Genomic DNA, 21295 nt, shown 5'->3' on the forward strand with positions numbered 1-21295 from the left:
ACAAAGATCATGGCATCTGGTCCCATCACTTCATGGGAAATAGATGGGGAAACAGTGGAAGCAGTGTCAGACTTTATTTTTTGGGGCTCCAAAATCACTGCGGATGCTGACTGCAGCCATGAAATTAAAAGATGCTTACTCCTTGAAAGGAAAGTCATGACCAAACTAGACAGCATATTAAAAAGCAGAGACACTAATTTGCCAACCAAGGTCCATCTAGTCAAGGCCTAGGGATGAACTAATCCAACCCTATTTCCTAACAGATGCAGGGAGGATGTGGAAAGAGTAGAGAAAGGGGCAGAGAAAGAGGGAAAATGCTACGATGGGGGGAGAAGAAGGGAAAACAGGGACAAACAAGTCCCTGACCACCATCCTGTGCTACACTAGGGAAAGTGGAAAGTGAAAGTTGCTCAGTCATGTCCGACTCTTTGTGACCCCATGGATTATAGTCCATGGAATTCTCCAGGCCAGAATACTCGAGTGGGTAGCCTTTCCTTTCTCCAGGGGATCTTCCCAACCCAGAGATGGAACCCAGGTCTCCCGCATTGCAAGCAGATTCTTTATCAGCTGAGCCACACTAGGACCCTCATTCATTTCTCTGAGCACACCTCACCCCTCCCCCAGAGCCCACTTGGATCTCCGTCTTCTCCCTCCATTTATAGTTTGTGCATCCATCTGGTGCTTCTCAGGGAGGCTGATGAAAGAAAGATGTAGTATTCAGAGAGATATGGACTCACATATTTCACTGAAAACTGGTCTATGGCTCTCTTCCTGACGCTTCTCCCCAGCCCGCCGGGTTCCCTGCCTGGAAGCCGTATGACCCCCATAGGCTGGCCCATCCGGACAGAGCAACGTTGTTAAGTTTAGCCTCGCACTCCCCTGATGACAAGTCTGTTATCTGGTCTTTAGTGTCCAGCTGCCCAGGCATCACCCCAAATCTTCTGGTAACCCGGAGACTCCTGGTCTCCAGGGCCCTTCCCTTCACCACCGTGTGACAGCCTGTACCAGAATGTCCTTCCTGAGGTTACGATTCTCCTACTCTATCCCTTCTCATCTCAGGGCAGAATCTGGCTGCAGACTTATTGGCAGCATAGCATAGCATCTTCAAAACAAGTAAATTTGAATGTCTTTCAGTTCAGTTCAGTTCAGTCGCTCAGATCCTTCTCCTCCAGCTGCTCCCAGGTGCCTACTTCCTGCGACATCTTCAACTCAGCCACAGACACACAGTTACATTACCTGCTGTCCCCTTAGAAACCAATCTAAGACACTTCCCTGTCCCCCATCACCACCCCTCTGTGACCCTCTCCTTGGCTGCAAGCCTTCAGAAACCATGCTGGGAAATACTTTAGAGGGAATCACCAAATGTGGGGGGTGGGGGTGGGGTGGGGGGGCTGGGTCTAGTCACTTTTGGCAAACAGGATTCTGGGTAGGGTTTGTTCAGGAACTGGATGAGGAAACCTTGGAGCCCCGGATAGTAATGAACACACCTTTGGGGACCCAGAACAACCTAACAGAAAGGTGATCTTTTTTGAGCCAAAAAGGGCCTCAGGATCCACCGCTACGATAAATTATCTGAAATTGAGACCTTCTAGAAAATCTAGAAAGCATGGTCACCAGGGTGGTCCTGCAAATGTCTCCTTCTTGTCCAGGTGGAGGGACAGGACAGAAGGAAAGAAGGCAGACGAGATGAAGTTGGGAGGTATGTGGGAAATCCTGGCTCCATTGTGACTCCCGGGTTTCTTTTGGCTGTTTTGATTGCCCTTGGAAGGGAGATGGCTCCCTCCCCACTCCTGATGCTTCTCTCCATGTGGAGGGAGTTGTACTAGCAGAACATGACTAGCCCTGCTCCTTTCACACTGAGAGGGAGTAACTTAAAACTCTCTGGTAAATCTGGAAGAAGAAATAGACCACGATTACCCCCACCTCCCTCCCTTCAAGTCCACATTCCGCTCTGCCCATCTCTGCTATGAAAGGAGGGCAGGAAACCCTGCTACTGCAGTGGAGGCTTGCCTTGGTCCAATACTGCCCCTGACTGGGGTCGTCGGTAACACTGTCTCATTCTGGGGTTTAGTATTAGGTACGCATCTGGCTTGATGACACCCAATGGAGGATTCCTCATCAACACAAGTGGCAGCTGGTCCTCCCATCTGCTTCATCCTTCGTCTTCTCTCTCAGTTGATTCAGAACTTGGTTTGGGAAGTGAGGTGCTATTCGTTGGACCCCTTTAAACCCTCTTATAAACCTGCTAAGCCCAGCAGCTTACATCCCAGAAAGAGAAGATAGGGTGCTTTCTGTGAGCAGTCTCAATGATCTGATATTCCCGAAATCCCCTGAGGCCTTGACGGAACATTTTACACACTCGGTTCATCATGATAATGTCCATGGAGAGCTGGTACAGACCCTGTGGAAACAAAACAAACAGGATCCCTGGAAACTAGCTGATTTCAACAGCCAACAGCAAGCTGGATAGTGCTGAGCAAGGTGAAATGTAACAGGATTAAATGCATAGCTACATCTTCAGGAAGTTTTCAAGTCTGCTGAAATCCTATTGGTAGCTTGAAATTGACTAGTATGGGAGTATTTATGCCCTAGAAACTGGCAACTATTATAGATGGGGCATCTCCCTCTCCAGGAGCCAGGTGTTGAAACATTCACCAGCCCGGCTTTAAAGTCCTTTACTTCAGTCCAGTAATGTGCACAAGTAACCACAGGCAGTGAGGGGTGATGGGGAAAGCCTGCATGCTGAACTCAGATGGATCTGAAGGAGATGCAACACTGCTGGCTCTGAAGACAGAGGGAGGGGCCCTGAGGCAAGGAATGTCGGTGGTCTCTAGAAGACAGGAAGTCAAGGAAATGAGTTCCTTCTTCCATCCTCGAGAAAGGAACACAGACCTGCTAACATCTGGATTTTAATACGCACCACACTTCTAGCCTCCCTCAGATAATAAATGTGTGCTGTGGGTACTTCCCTGGTGGTTCAGTGTTTAAGACTCTGTGCTTCCACTGCAGGGGCCACGGGTTCGATCCTGGTCGGGGAACTGAGATCCCACACACTGCGCAGTGCGGCCAAAATGTGTTGGTCGCTCAGTTGAGTTTGACTCTTTGTGACCCCATGGACTGTATCCTGCCAGGCTCCTCTGTCCATGGGATTCTCCAGGTGAGAATACTGGAGTAGGTTGCCATTCCCTTCAGCCAAAAAATTAAAAATAAATATGTGCTGTTCTAAGTCACTGTGGTACAGCCCTGAAAAGAAAACTCATGTAGCACCTAATCCAAGAGAGGCCATCCTGTCTTTTCTCTGGAATTTGGAATTGGAGCTGAGAACAAATCTCTCCAACCCAGTGTGAACTGAGGATTAAGGGAGTCTTCCCCTACCTGCCAAGTAAGCATGGGTAACAGGGAAGCAAGTTCAACATCAAAGAGACAAACCTAGATTATAACACAACCTCCACAACAACTCACCCAGTTTCCTCAAAAAGTCAATCTCGTGAGGAAAAAAATAAAGTATGAGGGATGTTCTAGATTAATAATACTCTAAACAAGTGCAAAACATGAACCTTGACTGACTCCTGGTTCATAACAACAAGCTGTGAAAGCTATGTTAGGGACAGATAAGAAAACTACATTCGATAAAGTCAAAGGACTGGACATGGCACCAGTGTGTGTCTGTATCATTGTGGGCAAAACACATACTTCTGAGTGGAAAAAAGGTGAAATGAGCTGCCATATGAAACCACTTTGAAAAATGTGCCGCACACGGCAGCTGCTTATGGATGCACACACTTGTAATAAAATTTTAACATACAGATAGGAAAGAGACACATCAGTTTCTGGAAAGTGATTTCCAGTGAGAAAGGGAGTTGCGATGGTGAGGCACTTTGTCCGTAACTATAATATTTTTTTGAAATATTTATTTTTCTGCTCTGGGTCTTACTTGCAGTATGCAAACTCTTAGTTGCAGCATGTGGGATCTAGTTCCCTGACCAGGGATTGAATCTAGACCCCTTGCATTGGGAGCGTGGATTCTTAGCCACTGACCACAAGGGAAGTCCCAGTAACTAAATAATTTTTTTTTAAATCATATATCTAAAGGAAATATTGGGAAAAGCTTTATCAATAAAATTTAATATTTATTGGGAATTCCCTGGTGATCCAGAGGTTAGGACTCTATACTTTCACTGTGGGCACCTATTTGAGCCCTGGTCTGGAGAAGACAGTGGCACCCCACTCCAGTACTCTTGCCTGGAAAATCCCATGGACGGAGGAGCCTGGTAGGCTGCAGTCCATGGGGTCGCGAAGAATTGGACACGACCGAGCGCCTTCAGTTTCACTTTTCACTTTAATGCATTGGAGAAGGAAATGGCAACCCACTCCAGTGTTCTTGCCTGGAGAATCCCAAGGACGGGGGAGCCTGGTGGACGTCCGTCTGTGGGGTCGCACAGAGTCAGACACGACTGAAGTGACTTAGCAGCAGCAGCAGCAGCTGGGAACTAAGATCCCACAAGCTACATAGTGTGGCCAAAAAAATAATAAAATTTTTAAATAAAATTAATACTGATTGAATACAATTGGCCATTGTCAGGCACTATTCTAAGCCTGTTACATGTATTGACTTATTGAACCCTCAACAATAAATCAGTGCAGTAGGTACTAATGTTATTATTACCCTTTACAGAAAAGAGGTACAGCAAATCAAGTAACCTGCCTAATACTATTATTAGTCATATGGCTAATAGGTGATAGGGATTGGGGGGATTGCTTTGTTTTAAAACAGTTGTTTTTTTTTTTTAAGTTGCATCTATTTATTTATTCATTCAGCTGCCCAGCATGGCATGTTGAAACCTAGTTCCCCAACCAAGGATAAGATCCCATGCCCCCTGCACTGGAAACTCAGAAGTCCCAGTGATAGAGATTTGAACCCAGGAAGTCTGGCTCCAGAGTCCATAAGTTTAATCTATTACCCTACCCTGATGCTGTGCATTATTCTCTCTGAATCTCCTAATAGCATGAAGGGTGAGTTCAGAGCAGTTCTCAGGGGCTCCAAATGCAGCCAATGCCAAGGGCAGAGTAGGCTTCAGGGCAAAGGTGAGAATTCAGTCTTTCTGAAGCCTAATCAGAAACTGTCTGCTTTGCGACTCCAACAGGTACAGGGTGGCCTTGTTTATCCAAGGCCACCTCCCATACCTGCATCTCCCTTCTTCAAAATACCTATCTGTTCAATCTTCCACTCTTCCTCCCAGGGCCCTTGACACTCCTCACCAATTTCTTCCTCAGGATCTGCCAGGAATGGGACACCATATATCTATTCATGGTTCCTGAATTGGCAAATGGTACAGCAATCCCTTTGCCTTTCAAGGGTAGGACCACAAATCTCTCCCAAGCATCCAGTTATACTAGAAATCAAAGTTTCCCTCAGTGGCAAGGTAAGAGCTCCTCTCCATTCCTCATACCCAACCACAATGGCTGGAAGCCTTGTTCTAACGAATCTATTCTCAGAACCTCCTTATGTCACACTTGAAGATTCTGGAAGGAAGACAGGGTAACGGAAAGTAACTGGAATCTGGGAATCTAACATTTAGTGAGCACTCAGACGCATTATTTCAGTTAATCCTCACAACTATTCCAAGGTGAGGGGCTTTGTACCCACTCCCTATGTGAGGCTGAGGCTCCAAGTAGCTAAATGACTGCAGAGTCATGGCCAGCTCAGAGAAAGAAGGAGGCTTCTGGGATGGGGGTAGGGGCATCCAAAATCTCAGCCTGGGGACCATGTTGAGGATTAGAAATTGGAGACAGCCCTGGAGTGTAGGTATGTGGCACTATCTCATAATCTTGTTAAATCAGCAAATCAGGAACACTCAGCAAACTGGAAGTCCTCAACTAATATGGGGTGCCAAGTGTTAAAAGGAACTTGATGAGGGACTTCCCTGGTGGTCCAGGGGTTAAGACTCTGCACTCCTAATACAAGGGGCCTGAGTTCAATCCCTGGCTGGGGAACCTAGATCCTACCTGCCCAAACTAAAGATTCTGCATGCTGCATAAATAAGACCCAGTGCAGCCAATATTTTTTTTTTTTTTTAACAAAAGGAACTTGGTGACTAGAACTCAATGACGCTGAGGTCCTTCCAAAAGTACAGTATTAAAGTTCTAAAATACTTTTTTCTACTAGATCAAACATGACGCTGTTACTGTTCAGTCGTTAAGTTATCTCCCACTCTTTGGGACCCCATGGACTGCAGCACGCCAGGCTTCCCTATCCTTCACTATCTCCTGGAGTTTGCTCAAACTATGTCCATTGAATAGGTGATGCTATCCAGCCATTTTATCCTCTGCTGCCCTCTTCTCCTTTTGCTCTCAATCTTTTCAAGCATCAGGATCTCTTCCAATGTGTCAGCCCTTTGCATCAGGTGGCCAAAGTATTGGAGCTTCAGCTTCAATCCTTCCAATGAATATTCAGAACTGATTTCCTTTAGGACTGACTGGTTTGACCTCCTTGTAGTCCAAGGGACTCTCAAAAGTCCCCTCCCTCTTGAGCCACCCTCCCCACCTCCCAGCCCATCCCACCCCGCTAGGTTGTCACAGAATACCAGGTTTGAGCTCCCTGCATCATACAGCAAATTCCCACTGGCTCTGTATTTTACACATGGCAATGTGTATGTTTCAATGTTACTCTCTCAATTTGACCCATCCTCTCCTTCCCTGTGTCCACCAGATGTTTCTTAAACTGTTCCAGAGCATAAAAAGAAAGAAAACTATCAAATTCTATTTATTAATAATAGGTAAGGAGAAGGCACTGGTCATAGCAAACACCCTCTTCCAACAACACAAGAGAAGACTCTACACATGGACATCACCAGATGGTCAACACCGAAATCAGATTGATTATATTCTTTGCAACCAAAGATGGAGAAGTTGTATACAGTTAGCGAAAACAAGACCAGGAGCTTATTGCGAAGTTCAGACTTAAATTGAAGAAAGTAGGGAAAACCACTAGACCATTCAGATATGACCTCAATCAAATCCCTTATGATTATACAGTGGAAGTGAGGAATAGATTTAAGGGACTAGATCTGATTGATAGAGTGCCTGATGAACTCTGGACGGAGGTTCGTGACATTGTACAGGAGACAGGGACCAAGACCATCCCCATGGAAAAGAAATGCAAAAGAGCAAAATGGCTGTCTGAGGAGGCCTTACAAATAGCTGTGAAAAGAAGAGAGGCGAAAAGCAAAGGAGAAAAGGAAAGATATAAGCATCTGAATGCAGAGTTCCAAAGAATAGCAAGGAGAGATAAGAAGGACTTCCTCAGTGATCAATGCAAAGAAATAGAGGAAAACAACAGAATAGGAAAAACAAGAGAGCTCTTCAAGAAAATTAGAGATTCCAAGGGAACATTTCATGCAAAGATGGGCTTGATAAAGGACAGAAATGGTATGGACCTAACAGAAGCAGAAGATATTAAGAAGAGGTGGCAGGAATACACAGAAGAACTGTACAAAAAAGATCTTCACGACCAAGATAGTCACGATAATGTGATCACTGACCTGCAGCCAGACATCTTGGAATGTGAAGTCAAGTGGGCCTTAGAAAGCATCACTACTAACAAAGCTAGTGGAGGTGATGGAATTCCAGTTGAGCTATTTCAAGTCTTGAAAGATGATGCTGTGAAAGTGCTGCACTCAATATGCCAGCAGATTTGGAAAACTCAGCAATGGCCACAGGACTGGAAGAGGTCAGTCTTCATTCCAATCCCAAAGAAAGGCAATGCCAAAGAATGCTCAAACTACCGCACAATTGCACTCATCTCACACTCTAGTAAAGTCATGCTCAAAATTCTCCAAGCCAGGCTTCAGCAGTATGTAAACCGTGAACTCCCAGATGTTCAAGCAGGTTTTAGAAAAGGCAGAGGCACCAGAGATCAAATTGCCAACATCTGCTGGGTCATGGAGAAAGCAAGAGAGTTTCAGAAAAACATCTATTTCTGCTTCATTGACTATGCCAAAGCCTTTGACTGTGTAGATCACAATAAACTGTGGAACATTCTGAAAGAGATGGGAATCCCAGACCACCTGACCTGCCTCTTGAGAAACCTGTATGCAGGTCAGGAAGCAACTGTTAGAACTGGACATGGAACAACAGACTGGTTCCAAATAGGAAAAGGTGTACGTCAAGGTTGTATATTGTCACCTTGCTTATTTAACTTATATGCAGAGTACATCATGAGGAACGCTGGGCTGGAAGAAGCACAAGCTGGAATCAAGATTGCTGGGAGAAATATCAATAACCTCAGATATGCAGATGACACTACCCTTATGGCAGAAAGTGAAGAGGAACTCAAAAGCCTCTTGATGAAAGTGAAAGAGGAGAGTGAAAAGGTTGGCTTGAAGCTCAACATTCAGAAAACAAAGATCATGGCATCTGGTCCCATCACTTCATGGGAAATAGATGGAAAAACAGTGGAAACAGTGAGTGCAGACTTTGTTTTTTTGGGCTCCAAAATCACTGCAGATGCTGATTGCAGCCATGAAATTAAAAGACGCTTGCTCCTTGGAAGGAAAGTTATGACCAACTTTGATAGTATATTAAAAAAGCAGAGACATTACTTTGCCAACCAAGGTCCGTCTAGTCAAGGCAATGGTTTTTCCCGTGGTCATGTATGGATGTGAGAGTTGGACTGTGAAGAAGGCTGATCGCCGAAGAATCGATGCTTTTGAACTGTGGTGTTGGAGAAGACTCTTGAGAGTCCCTTATACTGCAAGGAGATCCAACCAGTCCATTCTAGAGGAGATCAATCCTGGATGTTCATTGGAGGGACTGATGCTAAAGCTGAAACTGCAATACTTTGGCCACCTCATGTGACGAGTTGACTCACTGGAAAAGACTCTGATGCTGGGAAAGGTTGGGGGCGGGAGGAGAAGGGGACGACAGAGAATGAGATGGCTGGATGGCATCACCGACTCTGTGGACATGAGTTTGAGTGTACTCCGGGAGTTGGTAATGGATAGGGAGGCCTGGCGTGCTGTGATTCATGGGGTCGCGGAGAGTCGGACACGACTGAGCGACCGAACTGAACTGAACTGAAGGAGAAACTGACACTGAAGTCTGATAAAGGTAGCATAAAAAGAGAAAGCTAGAGATTTATTTCATTTATGAATATTGTTTTTAAAATCTCAAATAAATTGAGCAAATGGAATTGAACAGCACATTCTAAAATAACATATTTCAGAAATGCAAGTATGGTCAATAGAGAGTCCATAAATATAATTTATGTTAGCATGACTAAGGAGAAAAATCATCTGCTCTTCTTCATACTTTAAAAACCATTTCTGACAGAGGCTGAGTGCCAAAGAACTGACTGTGGCAATTCTTCTAACTGTGGTGCTGGAGAAGACTCTTGAGAGTCCCTTGGACAGCAAAGAGATCAAACTGGTCAATCCTAAAGAAAATGAACCCTGAATATTCATTGGAAGGACTGATGCTGAAGCTGAAGCTCCAATGCTTTGGCCCCTGATGCAAAGAGCCAACTCATTGGAAAAGACCCTGATGCTGGGAAAGATTGAAGATAGGAGGAGAAGGGGACGACACAGGATGAGATGGTTAGATGGCATCACCTATTTAATGGACATGAGTTTGAGCAAACTCCAGGACACGGTGAAGGACAGAGAAGCCTGGCATGCTACAGTCCATGGGGTCACAAAAAGTCAGACACAACTGAGAAATTGAACAACAATATTAATGAACATGTCACTCTTGGTATCTAGTGCTTCAACGTGCTGGGGACCTTAGCAAGACTGCACAGAGCATGCCTCTCTCAAGGAGAAAGAAATTTCCCTCAGACTTTCTAGGTTCTTCTGACTGGTCTAAAAATTAAACTGATATGAGACAGATTAACAGGAGAAAATTACACAAATTAATTAATAACTTGTATACTTGGAAGAAACCCAGGAAAACTGAGTAATTTGTCAAAATGGCCAAAATACTCACCTTAAATTTCAGCTTCTTTAGTTAAAAACAAAAGAGGATGTCAGGGGGACTTCCCTTCTGGTCCAGTGACTAAGACACCACACTCCCAATGCAAAGGACCAGAGTTTGATCCCTGGTCAGGAAACTAGACCCCACATGCCACAAGTAAGTGTCTGCATGCTGCTACTGAAAGATCCTACATGGTACAACTAAGACCCACTGCAGACAAATAATAATAATAATAAATTTTTTAAAAGAAGATGCTGGGGGTTGTGATTTGGGACTTGAAAGGAAAAGAAAGACAATTTCATATGGAGATAGAAAAAAACAAATATTTGATAAACACATGTTTGCCAGCCTTGCAGACACAATGGTGTAAACAGGGAGGGTTAATTTTTACTTTAACTCTTGCTTTTGCCCATTTTGTTATAATCACACAGAATGGCCTGCCTCAGAGAACCATGGCCCCTCTGCATGACCCTTACACTAAAGTGCCTCTGTTCAGTTCACAGGGAGATCTGACCCTGCCCACATATGAATGACTGTAAGGAAAAGAAACTAATACATCCCCCTGCCTGAGGCTTGCCAGGCTAGGAGATAGATATTTGCAAGAATTAAATGGTCTTTTGTTTCCTCACCTACCCCCATCTCTGATCCATCAAAGAACCTGACATCCAGGCCCCCAACAAGATGGTTATTTTAAGGCATGAATCTGTCATCTTCTCTGTCAGCCAGCTTTGTGAATAAAGTCGTATTCCTTGCCCCAACACCTCGTCCCTGGGATTCCCTGGCCTCTCGCGCGGTGAGCAACGCGAGTTTGGACTGGGTAACAATGAAACACGCAATAGACTCTGATTGCTAAGGTCCTGCGAGTTTCCTCCGCCACACTCAGTTCATATTCTTTGCAGGTATCTCTGGTACTAGCTCTATTCCAGGTCCTTTGTCTAAATTCTCTAGGCAGCTAAGGTGGTGGGGGTGGGGATAAAAAGAAAGGTTTCTGAGGTTTCTGTTTCTTAAAAATAATCAGATTAATCTTAACGCCAAAGAGACACATTTTGGGGTGACAAATTTTGCTTCCCTACACCTCAGAGCTGTCACATTGGTTGAGGGCTGCTCCTAAAGGCATTCAATTCAGTTCAGTCACTCAGTTGTGTCCGACTCTTTGCGATCCCATGGACTGCAGCACGCCAGGGTTCCCTGTCCATCACCAACTCCCGGAGTTTACTCAAACTCATGTCCATCGAGTCAGTGAAGCCATCCAACCATCTCATCCTATGTTGTCCCCTTCTCCTCCCACCTTCAATCTTTCCCAGCATCAGGGTCTTTTGAACGAGTCAGTTCTTTGCATCAGGTGGCCAAAGTATCGGAGTTTCAACTACAGCATCAATCCTTCCAATGAATATTCAGGACTGACTTCCTTTAGGATCAAGTGGTTGGATCTCCTTACAGTTCCAGGGACTTTCAAGAGTCTTCTCCAACACCACAGTTCAAAAGCATCAATTCTTTGGTGCTCAGCTTTCTTTATAGTCCACCTCTCACATCCATACATGACTACTGGAAAAAACCACAGCTTTGACTAGATGAACCTTTGCTGGCAAAGTAATGTCTCTGTTTTTGTATGCTGTCTAGGTTGGTCATAGCTTTTCTTCCAAGGAGTAAGCGTCTTTTAATTTCATGGCTGCAATCAGCATCTGCAGTGATTTTGGAGCCCAAGAACATAAGGTTTCTCACTGTTTCCATTGTTCCCCCATCTATTTGCCATGAAGTGATGGGACCAGATGCCATGATCTTAGTTTTCTGAATGTTGAGTTTTAAGCCAGCATTCACTCACCAGCATTCTGGGTTGAGCAATCTAGTGGCAGAAAAAGCCCTCTGGCAAAAGTGTTCAGAGTGGGAACTCATCTCGTTAATGAAGAAATGGCAAGTACCAAGAAGACACAGAGAGTTCAAGTCAGTAGAGGAGGCCTGGGACTAAGGGCTCAGGGAGAGAGAGTTGGCAGAGTTTAGAGTACTCCAGAGGCCCTGCATCTTGAAGGCAAAACCAACACCACCTTCTCTTGAACACGGGGCCGTGATGGAAGGATTGTCTCTGAGAGCTTTCTTGATACCACTGGCTAGGAAAGGCAAGGCATGTGGGCTGACCAGGGAAACACACAAACAGATATGCCAGTTTTGCAGTCCTGCAGCTGTCAAGCTCCATCTGCCAGCATGAGGAAAAAACTAAACCAATTCACTCACACAAAACTCTTGTCCTAAGGAGCTTCATTAAAGACTTTAAAAGACTTCCTGCCAGCCTGCAATTCTACTCTAGTCCCTTCTCCATGCACAACTCCAACAAAGATCTTGACCAGGAAGAACTCACTTCATTTAAAGAGGAATTACAGTACAAAATAAATAAACAGCATCAGACCTATATAAATATATTAGAGAAAAATTGGAGATGGAGGCAGGGAACAAGAAAAACAAATGTTAAATGAAATGCACTCACCAGAAAAAAATTAACATGAAACAGATAATCATGAACAACAAAGGACTCAAAGGGCTTAATGAATGTTAAAGCAAGAGATCAAAGCAAAGATGCAATAGTTCAAAGAAGAGATGATGAAGCAACTGGAGGAGATGGCACTGGCAGAGATTAGGAAATAAAGTACTTTTTTTAAAAAAAACACCTTACAAGTGAAGGTCATTTCAGAAACATCAAAAAGGAAACGAGCCTTGCTGAATACAGAGGATAAGGTTGCAAAAAGCAAGCGAAGGAGCTGGAAATGAGTAATTAAAAGGGAACCAAGGAATAATATAGCCAAAAAGTACAGAAATACAGAGGGTGAGAAAGTAGGAGGGCTGAGTACATGGGTTTGTTCAACTTTTATAGCTGTAAATCTTGTTACCTTTTACACCCGATAAGCCAAGAGACAGATGTCTAGGCATATTTAAAGACATTAATACAGGGCTTCCCTGTTGGTTCAGTGGTAAAGAATCCGCCTGCCGATGCGGGAGAAGCGGGTTCAATCCCCGGTCTGAGATCCCACACGCTGCAGAGCAACTAAGCACATGTGCCACAACGACCGAGCTAGCTCTCTAGAGTCTGGGAACCACAACTACTGAAGCCCCAGTGCCCTTAGAGCCCAGGCTCCGCAACAAGCGAAGCCACCGCAGTGAGAAGCCCACACAAGACTGCCAGGGGAAGCACACTGACTGAAACCGCCCACCCTGGCCAGGCGCCACAGTAACCATCCGCGTGAGTCGTTTTAGGACAGGAGGCCTGGTAAGGAACACGGAACTAATAAGCCTCCACCAACCGGAAGGGTTTGGGAAAGGTCAAAAGGAGACACCACACGTCCGACCACCTCCCAGAATCTTTCTCTCCGGCACCCATCTTAGCTGAACAAGGCGTGCACCACCAGGAAGGACTCTGAGTCAGAATGATTGGCTAAGGACAACCCGGAAACTAATCCCATCACCATAAACTGGCAGAGCAGTTCTCCTGGGTTCCCTTACCCTACTGCTTTCCACCTGGGTGCCCTTTCCCAATAAAATCTCTTGCTTTGTCAGCACATGTGTCTCCTCCGACAATTCATTTCCGAGTGTTAGACAAGAGCCCAGTCTCAGGCCCTGGAAGGGGTCCCCCTTCCTGCAACAAAACTACAGTCGCCCCTGCTCACCGCAACTAGAGAAAAGCCTGAGCAGCAATAAAGACCCAGCACAGCCAAAATAAGTTCAAAAAAGAAATAAATAAAATCATATATATATAACACATTAATATAAAGGGAAGTAACAATAAAAACTAAAATGGGATAAGAAAGGATGAAGGAAAGTGAAATATAATCATTACCCTTTTTTGACTTCTGAATTTTGTACTGTATATGTGTGTATATATATATATATATAATTTATTCAAATGAGTGAATCAGTATTTTAAGTACTAAAATCAGTGAAGTATAATAAGGAACACAGAGCTACTGGCAGAGCACCACAGTGAAAAAAGTTTCATTAAAACTGGGAACTAGGAGGGCTGCAATTGAATACAGATCAGTGAAAGGAGAAAGAGGCAAAAAGATTATGAAGTATGTAGGCTTCTGAATTTACACTGGTTCATCAAGAATGAGAATCCCTAAAAACAAGAGTTAATTACAAACATAATTACGTACCTAGGGTCTAAATCAGTTATCTTCTCCAGTTCAGCAAAACATCAAAAGATAAAATAGATCTGCATCCCAAGATCAAACATAGATGATAAAAAAAAGGTTAGCAAAAAGAAGTCAATAGTCGGTAGGAGACCAGAGCAAGCCTCTTGGACTTCATAATAAAAAACTAAATATGCACAGACACACAGAACGATCTAGGAGCTTTTTATTCAAACCACATTAGCTGAACCTGTTTTCTCTTCACCATGAGCACAGCTGGGCCCCTGGAATAACGTATGTAGTATGTGGTGTAAGTGAAATAGAATTACTCAATCTAAATTTTGTTGAAAATCTGAATTTCTTGTCCACTGATAACTTATCTTTTATATATATAAAAATGTATTTATTTTTGACATGCACACATTACTTTTATTATTAATTTTTTTGGCTCCGCTGGGTCTTCATTGCTGACACAGGCTTTCTCTATTTGCAGAGAGTGGGGGCTACTCTCTAACTGTGGGGGTTTTTCCTGTTGCAGAGCAGAGGCTCTAGGTGCACGGGCTTCAGTAGTTGCATGGGCTCACAGGCTCAGCTGCTCTGAGGCACGTGTAATCTTTCCGGACCAGGGATCAAACCTGTGTCGCCTGCATTGGCAGGCAGATTCTTTACCCACTGCACCACCAGGGAAGTCCCAATGGTAACTTATCTTAAAGATTTCTATTTAACATCTCACATTTACAAGAATAGTGCAAAATAATAAGTGTTGGCAAGGATGCGGAGAAACTGGAACTCATGTACATTGTTGGTACAGATATAAAATGGTGGAGCTGCTGTGGAAAACATATCATACAATCCAGAAATTCCACCTCTGGGTATTTAAGCAGATATAAGGCAGGGGGTCCCCAGATAAAGAGAACCAGGCACAGCTTTCTTGACATGAGAAGCCATTTTTGGCCTAAGACATTTTGTGATCTAAGGCTTGTCTATGAACAGGTCTCAGTAAATAATGATCTTAAGGGAGCAAAGGAATGCAGAAGCATTGCCTATCAGGCACAAGAAGTAACAATAGCAAAGATTATAAATCAGTTCTAAAGATCTGCAATTCTGTTTCAAGGACCCTCACTTGGTGGCCCATTCCAGAAATTCACCCTAGACCTGGGATGTGACCATCTTTTTGCACCATCTTCCTGCAACATCTTTACAAAGGAAGAAGGTGGCCTTCTCCTCCTCCTCATTTTTCCTTTGATTATAAAAATGTTGCTGTTTAGCCGCTAAGTCATGTCCGACTCTTTTGAGACCCCATGAACTGTAGCCCACCAGAATCCTCTGTCCATGGGATTTCCCAAGCAAGAATACTGGAGTGGGTTGCCATTTCCTTCTCCAGGGAATTTTCCTGATAACGATATTTAACCCACTTAAATCCGGCAAGCGGATTCTTTACCACTGAGCCGCCATGGAAGCCCTATAAAAATGTAGCCCACTTAATTCTTGGGGCAGCACCCTCTTACCTGGCTGCTTGTATCACAAGTGTCCAATATTATTAATAACTTTACTTTTTGCCTATCACTTTGCCTCTTGCTGAATTCCTTCTGCACTGAGACATAAAGAACCTGAGCTTCATTAAGTTCTGAGACCAGGTTTGCAATTTGAGTTGGGAGATTGTGGGTTCAAGTCCTCTCCTAAGCCAGTTTTGTGGGTTCAAGTCCCATCTAAGGCATGACTGGATTTGAGTCCCATCTGAGGTGAGTCATTTCAAGGTACAATTTTATTTCCTTTCCCCGACCCTTCCTGAATGATTCTGTTTAGAAGTCATTAGGCCATTAGGCCAGGCATGGGTAGGCCACTGCCTGGGGGTTGAGGGAGGCTGTGGTGGACTAACACAAGGCATTGGAGCCCTGAGAAGGGTGAGAAGGACAGAAGGGCATGGTGGTGTGGGACACGGTGGGCATGCAGCAACTGGAACAAAAACAAGAGACTGGTCACATTTAGGAGGACTGGTCAAAGAAGATCATGAGAGCCACGTGTCTCTTTGTCAAAGAAGGGAATTAAATGTACGGAAAGAGATAATACTAGAATAAGCCCTGTGGTGTTGGACTGGAGTTGAAGGTGTTGGTGTAAACTCATGGATTTCACCATACACAGATGCAGAAATAAACAGATATAAACGGATGAGCACTTACAGTATATACATACATATACATCCTCACTCTGTCCACGAGACAGCCTAGGAGCAGTGATCACTCCAGTTAACAATGAACAAACCCACTGCCCAAATCTTGGTTTCTAAACACGATTCTCCACTAAAAGAACAAGGGTTTTGTGAAGAGAGAACTGATTCCTGAGCTGAGAGAAAGAAGGTAAAGATATGTTATAAAGTAAGGAAACGCTCAAAAAAAATGGAAACATGTCAAAAGGACACAGATGTCAGACTGCACTGGCTCCCACTGGCCAAATCTGAGATAATTTGAGCATCAGAATAAATAAAGAATTGTAGAGGAAACCCAGATGGAGTAATCCCATTAAAACCTCTCTCTGTCATCCATTACAGCTAAAAACTCTTAACAAAATACAAACAGCAACTAACTTGAGACTCTGAAAAGCAAACAATGCCAAGTGGACTTTGGGGGTGAGGGTGGTAAAAACTTGAAGAAACAACCCCAGTGAGTTTCCTGGTTTAATGAAGGACACAAGTTACTACATGAAAATCAACTGTGCTTTTATATACTATCAAACGACTAGAAATCAAAACATCCTGGATGATCCTCATCCACAACAACCTGGATGAATCTCCAGGGAATTATTCTGAGTTAAAGAAAAAAACAACCCAGTCCCCAAAAGTTAAATATTACATGATTCCATTTATATAACATTTTGAAATGAAAAAAAATAAAGAGATGAAGAATAGATTAGTGTTACCTATGGTTGGGAATACGGGGTATGGGAGAGGAATGGGCGTGATTATAAAGCAGCAGCATGAGGGATCTTTGTGGTGATCAAACATTTCTAGATATTGATGGCAGAATAGTTACATGAATTTACACATATGACAAAACTGCAGAGGCCTACACACATATACAAAGTGAAGTCGCTCAGTCATGTCCAATTCTTTGTGACCCCATGGACTATAGTCCACCAGGTTCCTCCGTCCATGGGATTCTCCAGGCAAGAATACTGGAGTGGGCTGCCATTTCCTTCTCCAGGGAATCTTCCTGACCCAGGGATTGAACCCAGGTCTCCCACATTGCAGGCGGACGCTTTAACCTCTGAGCCACTAGGGAAGCCCACACACATATACAAATAAGCACATATAAAACTGGCGAACACTGAATAATGATTATATCAATGTCAACTCTCTGGTTTTGTACAACTATATTGTACTATGGTTATACAAGATGTTACCATTGGGGAAAACTGAGTGAAGTCTGCACTCTTTTTGCAATTTTCTATGAATATATGATTATAACCAAATAAAATGCTTTTTAAAAAAAAAAAAGTATTCAGGCTTCTGTTCCAAAAGCCCCAACCATGTGCCATCAAAAGACACCAGTCTCTAAAAGAGATAGGAAATCATATTGGAGCTCTCTCTTCACAGAGATGGTCTGCAATCCACTACTTGTCCTCTAATCAACATTTACTGAGTGTCAGCTGGGAGTCAGGCCTTGTGTTGGAAGCTAAGGGATACAAAATGAATGATTTATGATCCATTTCCATGCGCTCCCAACCTATTGCTAATTGTTGCTCCGCCACTAAGTCGTGTCCAACTCTGTGCGACCCCCTGGACTGCAGCACACTAGGCCTCTCTGTCACTATCTCCCACGGTTTGCCCAAGTTCATGTCCATTGAGTCTGTGATGCTTTCCAACCATTCAGTGCTAATAAAAATGCCTAATATAATAAGAGCATTGGACTAGGAAGTCAAAAGAATTCTGTCCTCCGAGAAACACTTACTAGGTTTTTGATTTTGAACCAATCCTTTGCTTCTTGGTGTCTTGACTTCTTGACCTGCAAAATTTAAGAGAAGAGAATATATGTAAATATACATTTTAAACATAACTTTGGCTTGTGTTTGGCTTGAAGCTCAATATTCAGAAAACAAAGATCATGGCATCTGGTCCCATCACTTCATGGGAAATAGATGGGGAAACAGTGGAAACAGTGTCAGACTTTATTTTTTGGGGCTCCAAAATCACTGCAGATACTGATTGCAGCCAGGAAATTAAAAGACGCTTACTCCTTGGAAGGAAAGTTATGACCAACCTAGATAGTATATTAAAAAGTAGAGACATTACTTTGCCAACAAAGGTCCGTCTAGTCAAGGCTATGGTTTTTCCCGTGGTAATGTATGAATGTGAGAGTTGGACTGTGAAGAAAGCTGATCGCCGAAGAATTGATGCTTTTGAACTGTGGTGCTGGAGAAGACTCTTGAGAGTCCCTTGGACTGCAAGGAGATCCAACCAGTCCATTCTAAAGGAAATCGATCCTGGGTGTTCATTGGAAGGACTGATGCTAAAGCTGAAACTCCAATACTCTGGCCACCTCATGCGACGAGTTGACTCACTGGAAAAGACTCTGATGCTGGGAAGGATTAGGGGCGGGAGGAGAAGGGGACGACAGAATGAGATGGCTGGATGGCATCACCGACTCGATGGACATGAGTTTGAGTGAATTGCGGGAGTTGGTGATGGACAGGGAGGCCTGGCGTGCTGTGATTCATGGGGTTGCAAAGAGTTGGTCACGACTGAGCGACTGAACTGAACTGAAACATAACCTCAGTCCTCTGGATGGGTTCAGGGAAACCTGAAATTATCTGAAATTGTATGCAGAAGTATATAAGTTCATCCCTCTTCTAGTAAGAGATATTATAACTTTTTTAAAAAATAGATTTTGGGGGCTCATTGACCCATTAAAGTTTAGAATAACTGAATCTTATTTTTGGATTTAATCTCTAAGGTCCCTTCCATTCTAAGGGTCCACAATTCTAGTAGATCTCTGAGATCTCTCCTTCCATCTCTAATATTCTGTGGTTCCAAGAGGGATGAAAGAAATGGGCTAGAACTCTAACATTTGGAATTCCCAGTACCACAAGAGTTCGTTCCCTTCTGCAAGAGGACAAGGATTCAATTTTTCAACATGGAATTCCAGGCCCTTTAGGATTCAATCTCTAATTGATATTCCAACCTCAGTTATCACTTCCCAAGACCCCACCTCAGCCTAGTTTCCACAAAGCTTTGCTCCCATTCACTCTGTGCCTTAGTCCACACAGGGCCATCTGCCTGGAACACCCCTAGTTCCAACCCTTTTTCTTCCGGAGTCTAGGTTTAAAGGTCCCCTTCCCAGTGAAGGCTTTCCAGGACCTCTCATCCTCACAACAGGCTTCTTAGCCCTGGATACCCACAGCCTGTTACCACACAGGAAACAGGGCAGCAAACCCAGCCGCCAAGGGTCATGACAGAGGAAGCAGAGGTTTGAAGCTGGCAGGTATAACAAACCCTAGGCCCCTGTTTTTCCCACTGCTGAAAAGACAGAAAAATATCAGCTTTTAGGAAAGCGACAACCTGAGAGCAATAGTAAATCAACTATTCTAAATGTTAATGTAACATAAAACAACATTCTACTTCAAAGAACGAGAGGGAGTGGTGGGGACTAAGGTTGACTGGAAAAGAGTACCTTGTCTAAAGGAAGGAGACCAGCTCCCGCTAAAACGTTAAAGATTCATTGTGAAGACAAATTTCAAGGTTTTCAGGCTGTGATCACCGTTCTGTGAGGATCTACTTTAACTCAAGTACAAGAGCACATCCTATGGGGTAGGCAAGTTTTATACCAGGGCCACTGGCGTGTTGACGGTTGTCAAAGAGGCCAACTCCTTCTGCGCAGAAATCAAAGGAACTACAAGGGTTATATAAAACCTTTCATAAAGGACCCCTGTCTTTCTGTTTCCTTGTCTGTAAAAAGGGCATGATTGTGTGCATGCAGTCGTGTCTGACTCCTGTGACCCCACGAATTGTAGCCCATCAGGTTCTTCTGTCCCTGGAATTTTCCAGGCAAGAATATTGGAGTGGGTTGCCATTTCCTTTTCCAGGGAGCCTTCCCTCTTCAGGGATCAAATGCTGATCTCCTTTGTCTCACGCACTTGAAGGTGGATTCTTTACCACTGAGCCATCTGGGAAGCCTTTAAATGAGCATGTGAGTTTGCTTGTGTGTGTCGAGTCGCTCAGTCATGTCCAACTCTTTGCAACCTCATGGACTATAGCCCACCAGGCTCCTCCAGTTCATGGGTATTCTCCAGACAAGAATACTGGAGTGGGTTGCCATGCCCTTCTCCAGGGGATCTTCCCAATTCAGGGATTGAACCCTAACCTAACCAATGGATCTCCCGCATTGCAGGTGAATTATTTGACCTTGAACCACCAGGCAAGTCCTAAAATGAGCATATAAAACATATTTGAGAGTCAGCTGTCAAACAGAATATACTATCACTTACCTAAGTGCTGTCAGAGCTACATGCTTTTACCTACATCATCTCATTGAATTCTCCTTCCTAATGAAGTAAGTTCTAGTATATCCACATTTTACAGATAATGAAGCTAGAACTCAGAGCAATTTACTTAATGAAGACAAACATTTAAAAAGTCTTTTCTTTCCCTGTGGCTCAGACAGTAAAGAATCTGCCTGCAATGCAGGAGACCCAGGTTCGGTCCCTGGGTCTGGAAGATCCCCCAGGGAAGGGAATGGCACCCCACTCCAGTATTCTTGCACGGAAAACTCCATGGACAGAGGAGCCTGGCAGACTACAGTCCATGGGGTCGCAAAGAGCTGGACACCACTGAGTGACTAACACTTTCACTTTTTTCCAAAGTCTACTATTTAATCCTCTCAACAACTCTGGCAAATAAACCCTGCAGGAATTTCACCAAGGCAGCCTGACTCCCACAGGGTAGCATGCTTTTACTGTTCAACGAATATATAATGAAAACCACGTACGGAATGCAAATTTTTCTGGCACCCATAATTTAAAAGTAAAATGACAGACATGAATTTTAACAATATATTTTATTTGACCCAATATGTGTAAAGTATTATCAATCCAACATGTAACCAATATAAAAAATTATTGAGATATTTTACATTACTTTATTTTCATACTAAGTCCTGTGGGTATTTCACATGTCAGCGCATTCCAATTCCGACTCGCCACATTTCAAGGGCTCGGAA

The 21295-nt window shown here is 43.8% G+C and overlaps 1 protein-coding gene across 4 annotated transcripts in view; it reads right to left on the reverse strand.

Annotated features, from left to right (window-relative positions):
* Positions 1 to 21295, reverse strand: part of CNBD2 (cyclic nucleotide binding domain containing 2) — a 68372-nt gene that overhangs the window by 46143 nt on the left and 934 nt on the right. For 2 of the 4 annotated variants that reach the window (XM_088843822.1, XM_088843821.1), the window contains exon 2: positions 18032 to 18085. In XM_088843822.1, coding sequence (XP_088699948.1) covers positions 18032 to 18085 — 54 coding nt within the window. Of the gene's footprint in view, positions 1 to 2263; positions 2402 to 5259; positions 5573 to 18031; positions 18086 to 21295 lie in introns of those variants that run through there. The other 2 variants (XM_055436630.2, XM_088843823.1) reach the window with 2 other exon arrangements.

The sequence above is a fragment of the Moschus berezovskii genome, chromosome 15 (assembly GCF_049115385.1).
Source record: "Moschus berezovskii isolate FMDL1 chromosome 15, NW_MosBer_1.0, whole genome shotgun sequence".
Taxonomy (NCBI): domain Eukaryota; kingdom Metazoa; phylum Chordata; class Mammalia; order Artiodactyla; family Moschidae; genus Moschus; species Moschus berezovskii.